At 45.4% G+C, this 16,701-nt stretch overlaps 1 protein-coding gene across 1 annotated transcript in view; it reads left to right on the top strand.

The window, feature by feature from the left end:
• The window catches only part of LOC116511978 (potassium voltage-gated channel subfamily KQT member 3-like), a 175,301-nt gene that overhangs the window by 141,874 nt on the left and 16,726 nt on the right, over nt 1-16,701 (top strand). Inside the window, exons 4-9 of the mRNA XM_032222249.1 lie at nt 1,767-1,939; nt 3,389-3,541; nt 5,415-5,525; nt 9,464-9,559; nt 11,908-12,002; nt 13,747-13,770. Coding sequence (XP_032078140.1) covers nt 1,767-1,939; nt 3,389-3,541; nt 5,415-5,525; nt 9,464-9,559; nt 11,908-12,002; nt 13,747-13,770 — 652 coding nt within the window. The remainder of the gene's footprint in view (nt 1-1,766; nt 1,940-3,388; nt 3,542-5,414; nt 5,526-9,463; nt 9,560-11,907; nt 12,003-13,746; nt 13,771-16,701) is intronic.

Here is a 16,701-nt window from a genome sequence, read left to right as displayed (position 1 = left end):
GGACTGGCCCGTGTTCCTCCCCAACCTCCTCACTGTCCGACTCTGCTGCCAGCTCCACTGGTTGCTGGTGGGCCACAACACTGCCAATCCAACTGGAGCTGTCAATCAAGCACCCACATTTAAATGAACTGTCGTAAATCAAGGACTACCTGTATTGGTAAAGTCTTGGAGCTGTGTAGGTCAGGGGTTTCCAGCCCCCGATCCATGGACCACCACTGACCCATGGTATGCCGCGCAAACAAGCAAAGTCCCAACTACAGGATGCTGGCAGCATGGAAAACCACGCCCTCTCCAGTGAATGGAAAAAAACCCCTTTCTCCAGTCCCTGGTGCCCAAAAGGTTAGGGGCGACTGGTGTAGGTGATATTATCATTATGCTGAAACAACTCCTGAAGATAAAGCTGCAAAGAAGGAAACTAAATGAACCTGAAACAGATATTTAATAAAGAGTGTTGTGGCCTATCGGCCACTGGCCCATCCGGCAGTGGAATCAGATGAGGAGGAGGCATGGGAGTTAGCATCAAGGCAACCTGGGAGCTCCGAGGGGGAAGAGGGAGTGGAGGTGTCAGAGAGAGAGAGAGACAGAGAGAGAGAGACAGAGAGAGACACAGAGAGAGAGAGAGACAGACAGACAGAGACAGAGAGAGAGAGACAGAGGCAGAGAGAGACAGAGAGACAGAGAGAGACACACACACAGGAGAGAGAGAGACAGAGAGACAGACAGAGAGAGAGAGACAGAGAGACAGAGAGACACACAGACAGAAACAGAGACAAAGATTACAGAAAGACAGAGAGACAGAGAGAGACAGAGAGAGACACACACAGGAGAGAGACAGACAGAGAGAGACAGACAGACAGAGACAGAGGCAGAGAGAGAGAGACAGAGAGACACACAGAGAGAGACAGAGAGACAGAGAGAGACACACACAGGAGAGACGGAGAGACAGAGAGACAGACAGACAGAGAGAGACAGAGGCAGAGAGACAGACAGACAGACAGACAGAGAGACACACACAGGAGAGAGAGAGACAGAGAGACACAGAGAGACACAGAGAGAGAGACAGAGGCAGAGAGACAGAGAGAGAGACAGAGACAGAGAGACACACAGACAGAGAGACTGAGACAAAGATGACAGAAAGACACATAGAGAGAGAGAGACAGAGAGAGAGACAGAGACACAGAGAGACACACACAAAGAGAGAAAGAGAGAGACAGAGAGATAGAGACAGAGAGAGACAGAAAGACACACACAGAGAGAGAGAGAGAGATATAGAGAGACAGAGACAGAGACAGGGCCGTCCGTCAGCCCTCAGGTGGAGACTCAACAGCATCCAGGTCTGGAGGTGGCTGATGAGAAAGAGGAGGAACAGCTGAGTCCAGTCCCTGACGCACAGATGCCCAGAAGGCAGAGGAGAGGAGAGCAGTGGAAATCCATGGGCCGGTCCTTGGGATGAAAGAGCCACCCTGCTAGCAAAGCCCCACTCTAGCTCTGGGGATAAAAGGAAGGGGGAGGAGATGAATAGATGTGGCACATAACTATTCTCCTCCCTGCTGGACAGACTTGTTAGCCTGCTGTGTGTGTGTGAGAGAGAAACTTTTTGCCGAGGCTGCTGGTGCTCCTATTGAAGAAATCATTGATTTAAATACAGAGGATTTGTTGTCTTTGGCGAGCTGGGTCAGAACATATAGGGTTTTCATACCGTCTATTTTCAAATGAATCCTGGGTCCTTCCTTCGGGCAAGATTTGTTCTCTGTCTCTCTGCGCAGACATCTTCGTACTGATCGCCTCCGTCCCCGTAGTAGCTGTTGGAAACCAAGGCAACGTCCTAGCTACATCTCTGAGAAGCCTCCGTTTCCTCCAGATCCTAAGGATGCTGCGTATGGACCGCAGAGGGGGCACCTGGAAGCTTCTGGGATCAGCTATTTGTGCACACAGCAAGGTAAGGAGAGAATATTGGTAGCTCAGGGTTGGAGTGGTGCGGTGGCCTAGAGGTGGGGCTCTCGGTCTCACAGTCAGGAGGCTGTGAGTTCGATCCCAGGTAAAGGCACATATTTATCTCTCTGGATATATGGGAATATATCTGCTGAACAAAACTCCGCATTGACGACAGGGAGGACACCTGGCCATTATAGACTCTACTAGCTCCATTCAGTTGCCCAGGCTCTACCCTGCAAGGGTTATGAGGTCGTTAAAAGAAGATGATTGGTAGCTCAGTTTGAACTGTGGGGTCCCCAGTGCTCTCTGAGTTTGCTTGTTTTCTTGCAGACATTTCATTACCCAACTAGGTAACATCATCAGTGCTAGAAGGAAATGGGGAAGATGAGGGAAGAAGAATAGAATGAAAGCAATAAAGCCGTGAAGGATAAATTATCCATAAAGCACCTCTGCTGGTCCAGATTGAGTATTCATAGTAATTTAGGGATTTTTATTTGGGGGGGGGGTAATTTTATTTACAAAATAAAAATACCCCCCCCCCCTTTCAACATATTTAGAGAATCACACCCCTCCGGCTGCTGCGGGTAACCTGGGAGACAGCCTTAAGAAAGATATGTGTGGAATGTACTTCTGTTTGTGGCTGCCACGCTGTGTCATCAGTTAAATAATACTATTGTTACTTGTATTTTGTATAGAGCAAATTGACCCAGCCGATTTATTATCTCTACAGCCCGCAAAAGTGCTCCGTTGCAGAATGTGATTTATGACATACACCCTGGGAGGGGGAGGGGGGGAAACAGGGTCATAATTGGGTCGTAAATTACATGGGGTCAGAGTTGGCTTGCTGTCAGGGTTCCAATGGATGGCCTAATTAAACCATGAGCCTTGAGCCAAGCTTCAAAAGAAATCCAGTTATTTATTAGGAGCAACATGTCAGCACATACCCAAGTGAAGCCAACTCTGACCTCATGTAATCTGCGGCCCAATTATGACCCTGTTTCCCCCCACCCCCCAGGGTGTGTCATAAATCACATTCTCCAATGGAGCACTTTTGCGGATTGTAGAGATCACTCCCCTCCAGCTGCTGTAGGTAACCCTGGGAGACAGCCTTGAGAAAGGTATGTCTGGAATGTGCTTCTGTTTGTGCTTGCTAAACTGCGTCATCAGTTCCCCATCCTCCTTGCCTATGGGAACTCGAGAGCAGGCCAGGGATGCTTTGCGAGTTGATAAGTACCTTCTTTGGACTGACTGAAGAAGCTACCTGGATAAGCAACATAACACTTCAAACTCCAATAAAAAGGAAAAGAAGTCCAGTTGCTATGACACCACTTCCAGACAAGACTACCTGGATGGTTGAGAATCTTCCTCCACTTCATTTAATTAGCTTAAATTAGGACTCTCGTGGTTTGGTGGAGTGTTTTCCTTTGGCTTACGGCAATCTGTTCTCTCGCAGGAGCTCATCACTGCCTGGTACATAGGATTCTTAACCCTTATTCTCTCCTCGTTCCTGGTTTACCTGGTGGAGAAGGACGTGCTTGAAAGAGACGAGGATGGAAAAGAGACCAAGGAGTTTGGGACCTATGCTGACGCCCTCTGGTGGGGACTGGTCAGTATCAATGGCGACTAAGCTCATTTGTTGCAGATCTTTTGTCTGGACATTGTGGGATTTTTCTACCTTGTGGGGCATGCATGGGCTGTGTGTTCCTACTGCATTGCTGACCCGGGTCAGTTAGTCCTAGTTGTACAGTCTGCTAGACCTGGGTAGTGTGTTAGTATTGATGGGTGTGGGGTTCTGGCGTTTTATGATTTGACTTAGAATGGATACCCAGGTAATAGGTGAATTTTGCAACCAATATTCCTGTGTACTGTAAACTCAGCTGCTGGGTGGTATTGGTTATAGGTGGAAGGAAGGAAGGAAGGAAGGAAGGAAGGAAGGAAGGAAGGAAGGAAGGAAGGAAGGATGAGTGTAGGGTTCTGTGTGTTTTATGATTTGACTTAGAATGGATACTCAGGTAATAGGTGAATTTTACAACCAATATTCCCGTGTACTGTAAACTCAGCTGCTGGGTGGTATTGGTTATAGGTGGAAGGAAGAAAGGAAGGAAGGAAGGAAGGAGATGGTGGGGAGGGATGGGTAAGAGAAGGAAGGGAGACGGGTGGGGAAGGAAGAAAGGAAATTAAGGAAGGAGATGGATGGGAGGGATGAGTAGGAGAAGGAAGGGAAACAGTTGCGGGGAGGGAGGGATGGAAGAAGGAAGGAAGGAAGGAAGGAAGGAAGGAAGGAAGGAAGGAAAAAGAGATGGATGGGGGGGAAGAGAAGGAAGATGGGTCAGCAAAGGAAGGTAGGAAGGAAGGAAAGAAAGAAGGAAGGAGTAGGGGATGGATGGATGGGGAGGAAGGAAGAAGGGATGGAGGGAAGAATAAGAGAAGGAAGCAAGAAGGAAAGAAGGAAGGACTAGGGGATGGATGGGGAGGAAGGGATGGAGGGAAGAGTAGGAGAAAGAAAGAAGAAAGGAAGAGTAGGAGAAGGAAGGTAGGAAGGAAAAAGGAGATGGATGGGAGAGAGGGAGGGATAAGAGGGAGATAGATGGGCAAAGGAAGGGAAGGAAGGGAAGAAGGAAGGAGTAAGGGATGGATGGATGGGGAGGAGGGAAGAAGGGATGGAGGGAAGAATAAGAGAAGGAAGGAAGGAAGAAGGAAGGAAGGAAGGAGTAGGGGTGGATGGGGAGGAAGGGATGGAGGGAAGAGTAGGAGAAAGAAAGAAGAAAGGAAGAGTAGGAGAAGGAAGGTAGGGAGGAAAAAGGAGATGGATGGGAGAGAGGGAGGAATAAGAGGGAGATAGATGGGCAAAGGAAGGGAAGGAGGGAAGAAGGGAAGAAGGAAGGAGTAAGGGATGGATGGGGAGGAGGGAAGAAGGTGTGGAGGGAAGAATAAGAGAAGGAAGGAAGGAAGAAGGAAGGAAGGAAAGAAGGAATAGGGGTGGATGGGGAGGAAGGGATGGAGGGAAGAGTAGGAGAAAGAAAGAAGAAAGGAAGAGTAGGAGAAGGAAGGAAGGAAAAAGGAGATAGATAGGAGAGAGGGAGGGATAAGAGGGAGATAGATGGGCAAAGGAAAGAAAGGAAGGAAGGAAGGGAAGAATGAAAGAAGAAGGAGTAAGGGATGGATGGATGGGGAGGAGGGAAGAAGGGATGGAGGGAAGAGTAGGAGAATGAAGGAAGGAGAAAACATTGTACAGTCTTGTGTGAAAACAAAACCTGCAGAATGGAATACTCTGCCCTGTATTCCAACAGACTGAAAACCCTACAGAGAGTAATAAACCCCCAGGGAACCTCCAGGGCGTAGCAACTCAAGGCTTACCAGTCAGGTGTGATGCAGAGATCTGGGGGTGGAAGGGGGCACCTGGAAATGCCAAGGAATCATTCTTCTTGCCCATTTGCTTTGTCTCTCTTACAGACTGTCCCAAACCTTCTCCCCTACAGATTACTCTGGCAACAATTGGCTATGGGGACAAGACACCCAAAACGTGGGAAGGCCGCTTGATCGCAGCAGCATTTTCGTTAATCGGAGTTTCCTTTTTTGCTCTTCCGGCTGTAAGTGTCATCCAGGACTTCCTGAGGCCCTGAAAACCTTTAAAAAAAAAAATTATTCTAGAGTTTTTTTCGTTTTACATCACAGTTTCAACTTTGCAACAGCTGAATATACCGGTTATATCCGCAGTTTTTTACGTTATCCATCCTATTATGTCTCCCAGTATACAGTGTTACGTTCATAACTATTGTTTCCATATTTCTAACACAAATCTCTAAATAATTATCATTCTAGATATTTTATTTTACCTTTTAGATTTTTATAACATCTTACCATAATATTATTTACAATATATCTTCTTCTGTCTATCATTATACTTGTTTCTAATTTGTTGATCGGCTTTCATTGTTAATTATCGAATCTTTGCATCTTTATACCATACTTCCCAAATTAAAATAGTATTCTGTTTCTCCTTTGTCTTTAATTCCCATTGTCAACCTGCCCATCTCAGCGCAGTCTAATACTTCCTTTCTTACCATTTCCTCTGTGGGTATATTTCCATTTTTCCAATTTTGAGCATATAGGATTCTAGCTGCTGTTATTACAATGTAGTATTAAGTATTGGGTTTTAAAATCATATTTCCCTGTTAACGTGCCTAATAGAAATAGCTTTGGCTTTAAATCTATTTCAATCCACTTTTTTTATCCTTATCCAATACTTTTTCAAATTCAAATTTAATGAATTTATATGCCACCCAATCCCGAAGGACTCCGGGCGGCTTACAGAAATACAATTCTAAAAAAGATAAAAATTAAAAATAAAGAGGAAAGCAGATTAAAAAAGAAAACACATCATGCATTCAATCTAGGCGGGGCTGGACCTCATTCATGAGGTCAACAGCCCCAGGCCTGCCGAAATAGCCAGGTTTTAGTAGCCTTTCGGACAGCCGAGAGAGTGGGAAGGGTCCGGATCTCTGGGGGTAGATCGTTCCATAGGGTCGGAGCAGCTACAGAGAAGGCCCTCCACCGAGGAGTCGCCAGCCAATATTGTCTGGTCGACGGCACCCAGAGAAGGCCCATCCTGTGAGATCTTATTGGCCGTTGGGAGGTATATGGCAGAAGATGGTCTTGCAGATATCCGGGTCCTAGGCCATGTAGGGCTTTAAAGGTGATAACCAGCACCTTGAAGCGCGTTCGGAGACCGATAGGAAGCCAGTGCAGCTCACGGAGGATAGGTGTAACATGGGTGTATCTCGGTACACCCAATATCGCTCGCGCGATATTGTTGTAGTCTCCGAACACTTTTCAGGGGCAGCCCCATGAAGAGCGCGTTACAGTAGACAAGTCTTGAGGTGACGAGGGCATGAGTGACCATTTGAAGTGCCTCCCGGTCCAGGTAGGGCCGCAACTGGTGCACCAGGTGAACCTGGGCAAAAGCCCCCCTGGTCACAGCTGACAAATGATGTTCTAGTGTCAGCTGCGGGTCCAGGAGGACACCCAAGTTGCGGGCCCTCTCTGAGGGGTGTAAGATTTCACCCCCCAGGCTTAGAGATAGAATATCTCATCGTTCCCATGGCCTTGTCCACTACACTTTTTTTTGCCGATGGACAGGTCCACCACATATGGTAGTATGTTCCCTGTGTCTGTTTGCATTTCTACCCTGAAAACTTTTTAGCGATTCCACAAAGTTTCTTCCTCTGAAAATAAAAAGGCATCAGTTTCTTTAATATTGCTTGAGAATTTCTTCCTAATTTCTTTTTTAATTTTGGAGGTCGTGAAAGTGTTGTGGACTTCTGTGATGTGTTTTTTCATCTCTTTGGAGCCCTCCTGGCTGCTCAAACATTTCAATACAGGTAGTCCTTGACTTATGACCACAATTGGAAACCCCTCCCCCCCAATCTCTATGATTAAGTGAGGCATTGGTTAACTGAGCTTTGCTCCATTTTACGACCTTTCTTGCTGTGGTTGTTAAGTGAATCGCTGCAGTTGATAAAGATGGCAACATGTTTGTTCAGCGAATCTGGCTCCCCCGTTGACTTTGCTTGTCAGAAAATAGCAAAAGTGGATCACATGACCTTGGGAAACAGCAACGGTCATAAGTATGAACCGGTTGCCAAACATCTGGATTTTGATCATGGGGGAAATGCTTCAAAAGTCGTAATTTGAAAAAGATCTGAAGTCACTTTTTTTTAGTGCCGTTGTAACGTTGAATAGTCAGTAAATGGACTGTTGTAAGTCGAAGTTTTTAAGAAGAGACTGGACAGCCCCTTGCCTGAAATGGCATAGGGCAGTGATGGCACACAGAGCCATCTCTCCAGGCATGCCAGCTGTCGCCCATTGCTCTTTCGGGTTCCGGTGCACACATGCGCGCCAGCCAGCTGGTCTATGCATGCACGGGAGCACCAGAAAGCAGAAGAGCCGCGTGCGCCGGGAAGCTCAGCGTCCAATTTCCAGCATGCCAGCTGCTCTTCGCACACGTATGCGCACCAGAAACTGGAAGCTCAGCTTCCCAGTGCCCACATGCACGTCGGGAAACTGCTCTTCCAGTTTCCCACACTCCCACACGTGCACTCCAGGGAACTCCTCTTCTGGTTTCCAGCCCTCCCCTGCTTACACGCTCCCGTTTCAGCACTTGGTGCCCAAAAGGTTTGCCAACACTGGTATAGGGTCTCCTGCTTGAGCAGGGGGCTGGACTAGAAGACCTTCAAGGTCCCTTCCAGCTCTATTCTATTCAGTGAAGATGGGGGTTTTACTGAGCATCATCCTGTGAGATTTAATGGGAGGTCATGGAAACTGCCGACTGCTGGTGAGATTGTGCGATGAAACAGTGAACGAAAACCACGTCCTGCGGCCACACAGACACCATTCAAGAATGCCATGTGTATTAACGAGAACGCCAGTGAAATTTGCTTTCGGGAAATAATTGTTAAAAGGAAATTCTTCCCATCACCCTGAAGGACACATAAGAGATAAACTTAACAAGTGCAGCAATTCACCTGAACAATTGTGGCAAGAAAGGTTGTGAAATGGTTGAAAACTCACTTAACAACTGTCTTGTTTAGCAACCGAAATTTGTGCCTCAGTTGTGGTTGTAAATTGAAGGACTACCTATAATGAACCATGGCTTTTGCACTTACAACCATCATGTTTGCATTATGACTGCTGCAAACCCCTCCCCCCCATAAAATTGTTTTACCACCATTATAACGTACAACTGTAATAAGCAAGCTCCATTACAATCATAATGTAAGTATAACCTGTATATCGTTAGACAGAATATGGGTAATAAACAGGAGGAACTAGAAATCCTAACACAGGAAAATAATGGTGGCGTGTTAAATATCACCCAAACTTGGTGAGTAGGAGGCATATTTGGAATATTGAATCCAAGGGATACTGGTTAGTCCAGGGGATCAGCAATCTGCGGCTCTGGAGCCGCATGTGGCTCTTTCATCCCTCTGCTGCGGCTCCCTGTTGCCGGTCGGCTCCGCAATTGATAGGACTTTCGGTTAGGACAGGTAGAGGAAAAAGAACTCCGTGCTAGGAAGAAACTCTATGATGTGGGAACCGGACTTCTGGTCGGCTCCAGAATTGAGTGGGGGGGCTTCCGTTTAGGACCTTTGTGGCTCTTTGACTGTTTAAGGTTGCCGACCCCTGGGTGAGTCCCAAGGAAAGGGAAGGCAGTACAAAGGGAAGAAATTGGCATTCTTGACTATGGAAGTACCAACAACAGCAGAAGGCGATCAAGTGTCCCACATGGCTTATATTCTTCTCGCTATAATTTTTATGAGCATTCAAAGTCTCATATCTCACTTTCTCCAGGCTTCATTGGACCTCGTTCAGCTTCTGCTGTCCTGGGAAAAAAAATAGGAGAAAGAACAAATTCTGACTCTTTGTTATGGGGTCACTTGGAGGAAGAGATTCCCCCCCCTCCCGCCCCCATCCTATGCTTTTCACGAAGAAATATTTCAAGCTTTGATTTGTTCATCTTGCCTTACAGGGCATTTTGGGTTCAGGACTGGCCCTAAAAGTCCAGGAACAACATCGCCAAAAGCACTTTGAAAAAAGAAGGAAACCGGCAGCTGAGCTCATACAGGTTTGTGCGTCCTGCTTTTCTGTAACACATGATTAGAACCTGTTAGGTAAGCTCCCCGTTGGGAGAGCAAGTACGTTCAGCGAAGTGTTGTGAGAGTTGTGTTGGAAAACACACAAACCAGCATACAGAGACACTGCAGTTTAAATAGGCTTTACTTTCGTGGAAATAGAGGTATCAGAGTCCATCAAACAGTCCAAGTCATACACGGATAAGACAGTCAGTCATCGATGTCTTTCAGTTAAGGGATAATCCAAATAACATAGTCCATAATCATACAAACAGTCCAGTTTTGCTAACAGTTGCAAAACTTACAATAGCTCACGGCACTTAGATCAGATCAGCCCAGCATCTAAGGAACAGAGAGCTAAAAGTCATTCTGGCTCCCTCTTATGGACGAATGAGGAAACAGCAACCAATCATATTTTGCAGTATGATTTAAAGAAACAGGTATAGCATTGTTACCTGATTTATATATTGCCAACCCAACCATTAGATTATATTCCGAACAGAACCCATACATAATGACCATGCCTTTGAAAGCCATAATGTAGGGTAGGGGCTTCCAAACTTGACAGCTTTAAGACTAGGGGACTTCAACTCCCAGAATTCCTCAGCTGGCTTAAAGTCTTAAAAGTTGCCAAATATTTGTTGTGGCCCACCAGCGGCCAGCAGGGGAGGTTTGGGGGGGGGGGGCATGGGCCAGTCCTGAAGGCTGGGGAAGGCTTGGACGAGGGCTCTGCCTCAGAGGCAGAGATGGGGCTGAGGGGGTCTGTCCGTGATCAGGTGCCTACGGAGCTAGACAGCAGTGAGGCAGAGGAACAGCTGGAGCCTGTTCCCAGTGTGCGCATGCACAGAGCTGCCAGAGGAAAAGAACACTCAGAAACCAGGATAGACTTGGGACTAAAGTCACAGGTGAAAAGGTGATTGGCCCCTCCCATAGGAAATAAAAGAGGAGGGAAAAGGGAATGGACTTTTGCAAGGAACAATTCCTTCGTTTGTTAGATTCATTTCAGGAGTGAAAATCTGTCTGTGACTCTCAGAGACTCTGTGCCAAGTCTTTCCTTGCACAGCACCTCATTTGGACAATATTCACAGGGCAGCTTTCCAAGATAGATAAGGTCTGTGGTCATAATTACTCCTTTGAAAGACTGTTTGCCAGGCCTTGCTGAATGGGAATGAGAGGAATTCACAGTCGGTTAATAAAAGGGATTTTGTTGGGACCAGGACTCTGCTTTGTGCTTTTTGGAAAAGCCTAGCTCAGAACAGTATGGAGACTCCTGGTGTAGGAGGAGAGCAGGCAGAGGTGGAGTGAAGCGAGTTATTAGCCTAAAGTCTTAAGCTTTGTCAACCTTTATCTTCTCAGTTGAGTCGCGCGGCAGAGTTGGATTGCTGCGCTTCAGCTGTTTTCCTTCCCAAGCGGTAATCCGGAAGGCTTCTCTAAACTGCGCATGTGCCGGCAGCGAATCGGTTTTTAAACCGGGAGGCTCCCAGCCCTGATGCTAAGCCACCTTCCGAGTGGGATCTTATCTGTTGATAGTACTTTTTTTTAAAAAAGTTTTTTTAATTTTTTATTCTCTTATATACAATTATAGGTATACATTCACATAGTTATTCTTCTTCTTTACATTTGTCATTCTTATACGTTTGTTATTCCATTTAAAAGGTTATAATATACAGTTTATTCTCTTATATACAATTATAGGTATACATTCACATAGTTATTCTTCTTCTTTACATTTGTTATTCTTATACGTTTGTTATTCCATTTAAAAGGTTATAATATACAGTTTGAGTTGCTTTATTTACCGTCCCATCTGCCTGTTTTAACACCACCTTTTTTCCCCTTTATTTCCTCTCTCCTTTCTCTACTTCCTTCCTCCTCTCCTTCCCCTTTCTTCTTCCCTTGCCTCTCCCCTACTCCTACACTTCCTCTTATCTGTTGATAGTACTTGAGCTCCAAGTTCAGAAGAGGCTTTGGACTCAGCAGATATATTGCATCATATATCTGCCCTACTTTTCACCCATGTGGTCTGAAGTTTAGGTTTAGGTTTATTAGATTTATATGCCACCCTTCTCCCAAGGACTCTTTTTTTTTAAAAAATGGGTTTAATTGGGTTTGGAAGTTTCATTTTGCTTTGCTGGCCGGGAAAAGGGCGATTGTAACAACCTTCAAGTGCAGGAAATGAAGAATCAGTCACAGTCCAGATTTTGTCCCTTGCATTGCTCAATCTATTTGGTTGATTAATACTCAATACTTAGATAATCGATTAAATTTCCCCCATAACATTTGTTTATTAGACATACGCATAGAAGGACCCCATTTCTCATGCTTCTCTTGTGTTCTCTAGGCTGCGTGGAGGTACTACGCTACTAATCCTAATAGGATAGATCTCGTTGCCACCTGGAGATTTTACGAGACTGTGGTATCATTCCCATATTTCAGGTAAGTTCTGTACATTGGGACATTTTTGGATCAGTGTCTCAACTTAAGCTCTTTTGAAGGATTGTCTAAGCCAAGCTGGGGAGGAGAACATGTGAAAGGACCAGCTTTGTAATGGAAAAGTAGGGGAAGAATGTTGTTATCACCTGAAGATCCCTCCTTCGGGGCCTTCTTGCTACCTGAGGGTTATGGGAGTTCAGATCTAGGAAGGAACCTCAATTTGGAAGATATTTTGTATTCTTAACAGGGAACAAGTTCTTTGTATTAAGATCCGTATGTCTATGGAGTTTCTCAGTCATCCAGGTCATGGTTGTCCCAAAGGTGCTTTTTCAAGAGGCAACTGGACTTTCTGGTTTTTCTTGGAAGACATTTCATTTCTCATCCAAAAAGCTTCTTCAGCTCTGACAGGATGATGGGGAGTGGAAGGATTTGTACTTCTTGCAGACAACTGGTCATTTGCATTCTTTTAGAGAGTCATTGAGGCCATCTGGAGGTTTATCTGAGTCATTAGGGTCACCTGGTGGTTGTGTGAATTTAGTGTGGAGCCTTCTTGGAACTGTTGAAAGGACCGTGTTGTAGACTGGAGAGAGATGATGTCGTATCCCTCCCATCTGTTGAGAAAGGGCTGTTCAACTTTGACATAGAGGGCCTCTTTGGCTCCTCTTTCAAACCAACTGTCCTCTCTGTCCAAAATGTGGACTTGGTTGTCTTCAAAAGAGTGGACTTTGTCTTTTAAATGCAGATGGACTGCTGAATCTTGTCCTGATGTGTTTGTTCTCCTATGTTGTGTCATGCATTTGTGAATTTATGAAGTTTATGAAAAGAAGGCAAATGACCAGCTCTCTGCAAGGAGTATAACAACTTCAATTCCCCACCATCCAGTCAGAGCTGAAGAAGCTTCTCAGATGAGAAGCGAAACATCTTCAAAGAAAAACCAGAGCATCCAACTGCCTCTTGAAAAAAAAAACACCTTTGGGAAGATCCTCATGTAGCCCAAACCCCATGGTGGCAGGATTATAGAGCCGAGGTGGCGCAGTGGTTAGAGTGCAGTACTGCAGCCACTTCAGCTGACTGCTAGTTCTGCAGTTCGGCGGTTCAAATCTCACCGGCTCAGGGTTGACTCAGCCTTCCATCCTTCCGAGGTGGGTAAAATGAGGACCCAGATTGTGGGGACAATATGCCGACTCTATAAACCGCTTAGAGAGGGCTGAAAGCCCCATGAAGCGGTATATAAGTCTAACTGCTATTGCTATTGCTATGGGTTTATATGATTGAAGAACCATAAAAACTGAAATGATTCACTTAACAACAGTGGCAAGGAAATCTGTAAAGTGGGACAAAACTCACTTAGCAAATTTCTCACTTAGCAACATAAATATTGGGCTCAATTGTGGGTTTAAGTTTCCAGAAAAGAGTAGGGAAAAAAAATGTCTGAGTAGAATCCTTATTGGCAGACTTTGCACAACAGGCTTAATGAAACCATGTAGCATTGGTATTTTGTAACAGCTTGGTTAGTTTTAACCTCATTTCGCTTATTGTATCTCAGCCTATTGTGCAAAGTAAAACCATTGGATTAATACAAACTGGAACATACCATTGAAATGTATCTCATTTTTAATCCTGTAACTGGGTTAACTATGATATCAAATGTAGCTGCCAGGTGTCAAAACCAATAACGCTAATTTCCCCCCCCCCCCCCCCACTGTTTTGTTCTCACTTTTTTCTCTCTGTTTCCATCTTCCCAAAGGAAAGAGCAAGTGGATGGAACCAGGTATGTACTTCGGATCTTGGTGTTCCTTTCAGTAGAGCATGCTTTTCTAAGGTGGCTTCCTTCAGATGAGTTATGGAGGTTGGGGGACAGCATTTACAAATTTTAAGGCAAATGTATCGGTAGAACACAATACAGTCAGTCCTTGACGTACAACCATTTGCTCAGTGACCATTCGACACTGAAAAAATGGACTTATGTGTTCTGACCGAGGGCTCACAAGATCATGAAGCAGAATTCTTGTCCCGATAAAATCTCTTTTATTTAGTTTAAAGTAAATTCCTCTCCAGCAAAGTCCCGGCAAACAGTCTTTCATGAGATTTCACAACTACAGATCTTTGTCAGGCTTGGATAGCTGCCAGTTCGATATCTTCAAAATGCCATGCTGTAGTAGCAATTACTTGGCAAGAAGTCAGGAACAGATCTTCACCCTAATGAATTGAACTAATTGTCTCCTGCAAACTCCACTCCCCTTTTGCTCCTCTTTATTCCCTATGGGAGGGGCCATTCACCATCTATTGGTGCCTTTACTCCCGAATCGGCTCTTGTTCCTTAGCTGTTCCCTTCTCCTGGCAGCTCTGGCATGCGTACACTGGGAACAGGCTCCTGCTGTTCTTCTGCCCCACTGATGTATGACTCTGAAGGCAGCTGATAACTGTCAGACGGCCCTGGCCCCCTCTCTGCCTCTGACACAGAGCCCTCATCAGAGCCTTCCCCAGACTCCAGGACTGGCCCAGATTCCTCCCCAACCTCCTTACTGTCTGAGTCTGCCGCCAGCTCTGCTGGCGGCTGGCGGGCCACAACATTATGACTGTTTTTTCTCATTTACAAGAATTGCAGCATCTCCTTGGTCGCACAATCAAAATCCCGACGCCTGGCAACTGGCTCATATTTATGACGGTTGCAGGGTCCTGGGGTCATGTGATTCCCTTTTGAGATCTTCTGATAAGCAAAGTCAATAGGGAAGCCAGATTCACTTAACAACCATGTTAAGTAACTTGACAACTGCAGGGATTCACTTAACAACGGTGGCAAGGAACTTTGGGCAAAAATTCACTTAACAATGGTCTTGTTTAGCAACAGAAATATTGGGCTGAATTGTGGTCGTAAGTCGAGGACTGTTTGTAGTATGTAGACTGTCTAAAGTCTGTAGACTTTGTAAGAAATAGGAAGATAGTGGCATGAAGGAAAGGTAAAGGGGAGAGAAAGGTGAAGATGTCAGCATTCCAAGTATCATGTAGAATTAAATCAAAGTCCAAGGCAAAACGATCCTTAAAGTTCCAATTTAATAAAGCAGACATCTTAGCACATCTGTGTTAATCCCAATTCTGGAAATTACATCACAATTCCACCCAGTTAAAAGTTCATGATCTTGTCCCCACACCCACAATCCATCACATGGTCCAATCTTCTTCTTCCATGCTGCTTCCGGTCAGGTGTAAAAGTGCGGAGATAAAAGATGACCTTGGCTTCTAGACAAGAATGAAAACAATACATTCCACAATCCTACTCCTGTCTATTCCCCCCTCCCATCAACTATACTAATGAAACAGCATAATGAAATAAGAGAAAGTGTGGCAGGCCAAAATTCTAAAAGGAATATAATTGCAGGCCTGACAGAAGGATCTGGCAGAAACTGTGTCTATGAAGATAAAAAGAGAAAGATATGAGAGCTTTGCTCAGTTGAGGGAGCATCTTCCTCCCACTGTAGGCCTCAGATGAGGCCTTTTTTATCCTTTGCTTGGGGAATTTAGCAAATCGGAACAGCCGAGTTCTCATTTCAAGATCTGAGAAATCACCAAGTTGTTGTCGGAAGAAATGGGTGGGGAGGAGAGAAATGTACATATCCTTTCTCCTCTTTGGTCTGAAGCAGGTATGGGTTCCGGCAGGCACTACTCATGGGGGCGCGCATATGTGCTTGATGCGCTCCGCATACGAGCACAGTGCAATAAAAATTGTTCTGTGCATGCGCAGAAGCAAAAACGAGATGGCGGCAATTATGGCGCCACCCGGAGAACCGGTTCGGGGGTGCTGCCACTTCCAGTGACGCAGGCTGCCAAACCATTATCGGTTTGGCCGAACCGGTCTGAACCAGTAGGAACTTACCACTGGTCTGAAGGGCCAGAGAGAAGAAACAGGAGGTATTTTAGCATAGCGATCAGGGGAAGGCGGGTTCTCTAAATTATAACGCAAACCGAAATGTCTTCCTTAACATTACCAAGATCTGGATGCTGAAATTGCTGATTATCACGGTGCCTCAAAAGTAGACTTTATTTTATTGATTTATTATTTAGTTTGTCAAGCATGTAAAAGATCACAGGCATAAGTATAAACATCAGTAGGAACGCAGTGAATGGGTACGAATAAAAGGAGGGTAGGCACGCTGGTGCACTTATGCACGCCCCTTACAGACCTCTTAGGAATGGGGTGAGGTCAACGGTAGACAGTCTTAGGCTAAACTTATGGGGAATAAAATTATTCCTTTCCCACCTCACATCAAATTCTTATTTTGAAAAAGATGAAACCTAAACTAATATTTGGCAAGAAGAAAGAGGAATATAAGAGAGCCAGTTAGTGGTCTAGTGCAGTGTTTCTCAACCTTGGCAACTTGAAGATTTCTGGACTTCAAGTCCCAGAATTCCCCAGCCGGCTGGGGAATTCTGGGACTTGAAGTCCAGACATCTTCAAGTTGCCAAGGTTGAGAAACACTGGTCTAGTGGTTAAAGTGCCTGCCTAGGAACCAGGAGATGGTGAATTCTAGTCCCACTTTAAGCCTGAAAGCCAGCTGGGTGACTTTGGGCCAATTCCCAGGAGACTGTGAGTTCCAGTCCCACATTAGGCATGAAAGCCAGCTGTGGGTGACTTTGGGCCCCCATCAATGTCAGGTGGCAATCATACCTAATACTCCTTCTTCTTCCTCCTCCTATTTTTCCC

This window comes from Thamnophis elegans, chromosome 8 (genome assembly GCF_009769535.1).
Source record: "Thamnophis elegans isolate rThaEle1 chromosome 8, rThaEle1.pri, whole genome shotgun sequence".
Taxonomy (NCBI): domain Eukaryota; kingdom Metazoa; phylum Chordata; class Lepidosauria; order Squamata; family Colubridae; genus Thamnophis; species Thamnophis elegans.
This window is presented reverse-complemented; position numbering and strand designations above follow the sequence as displayed.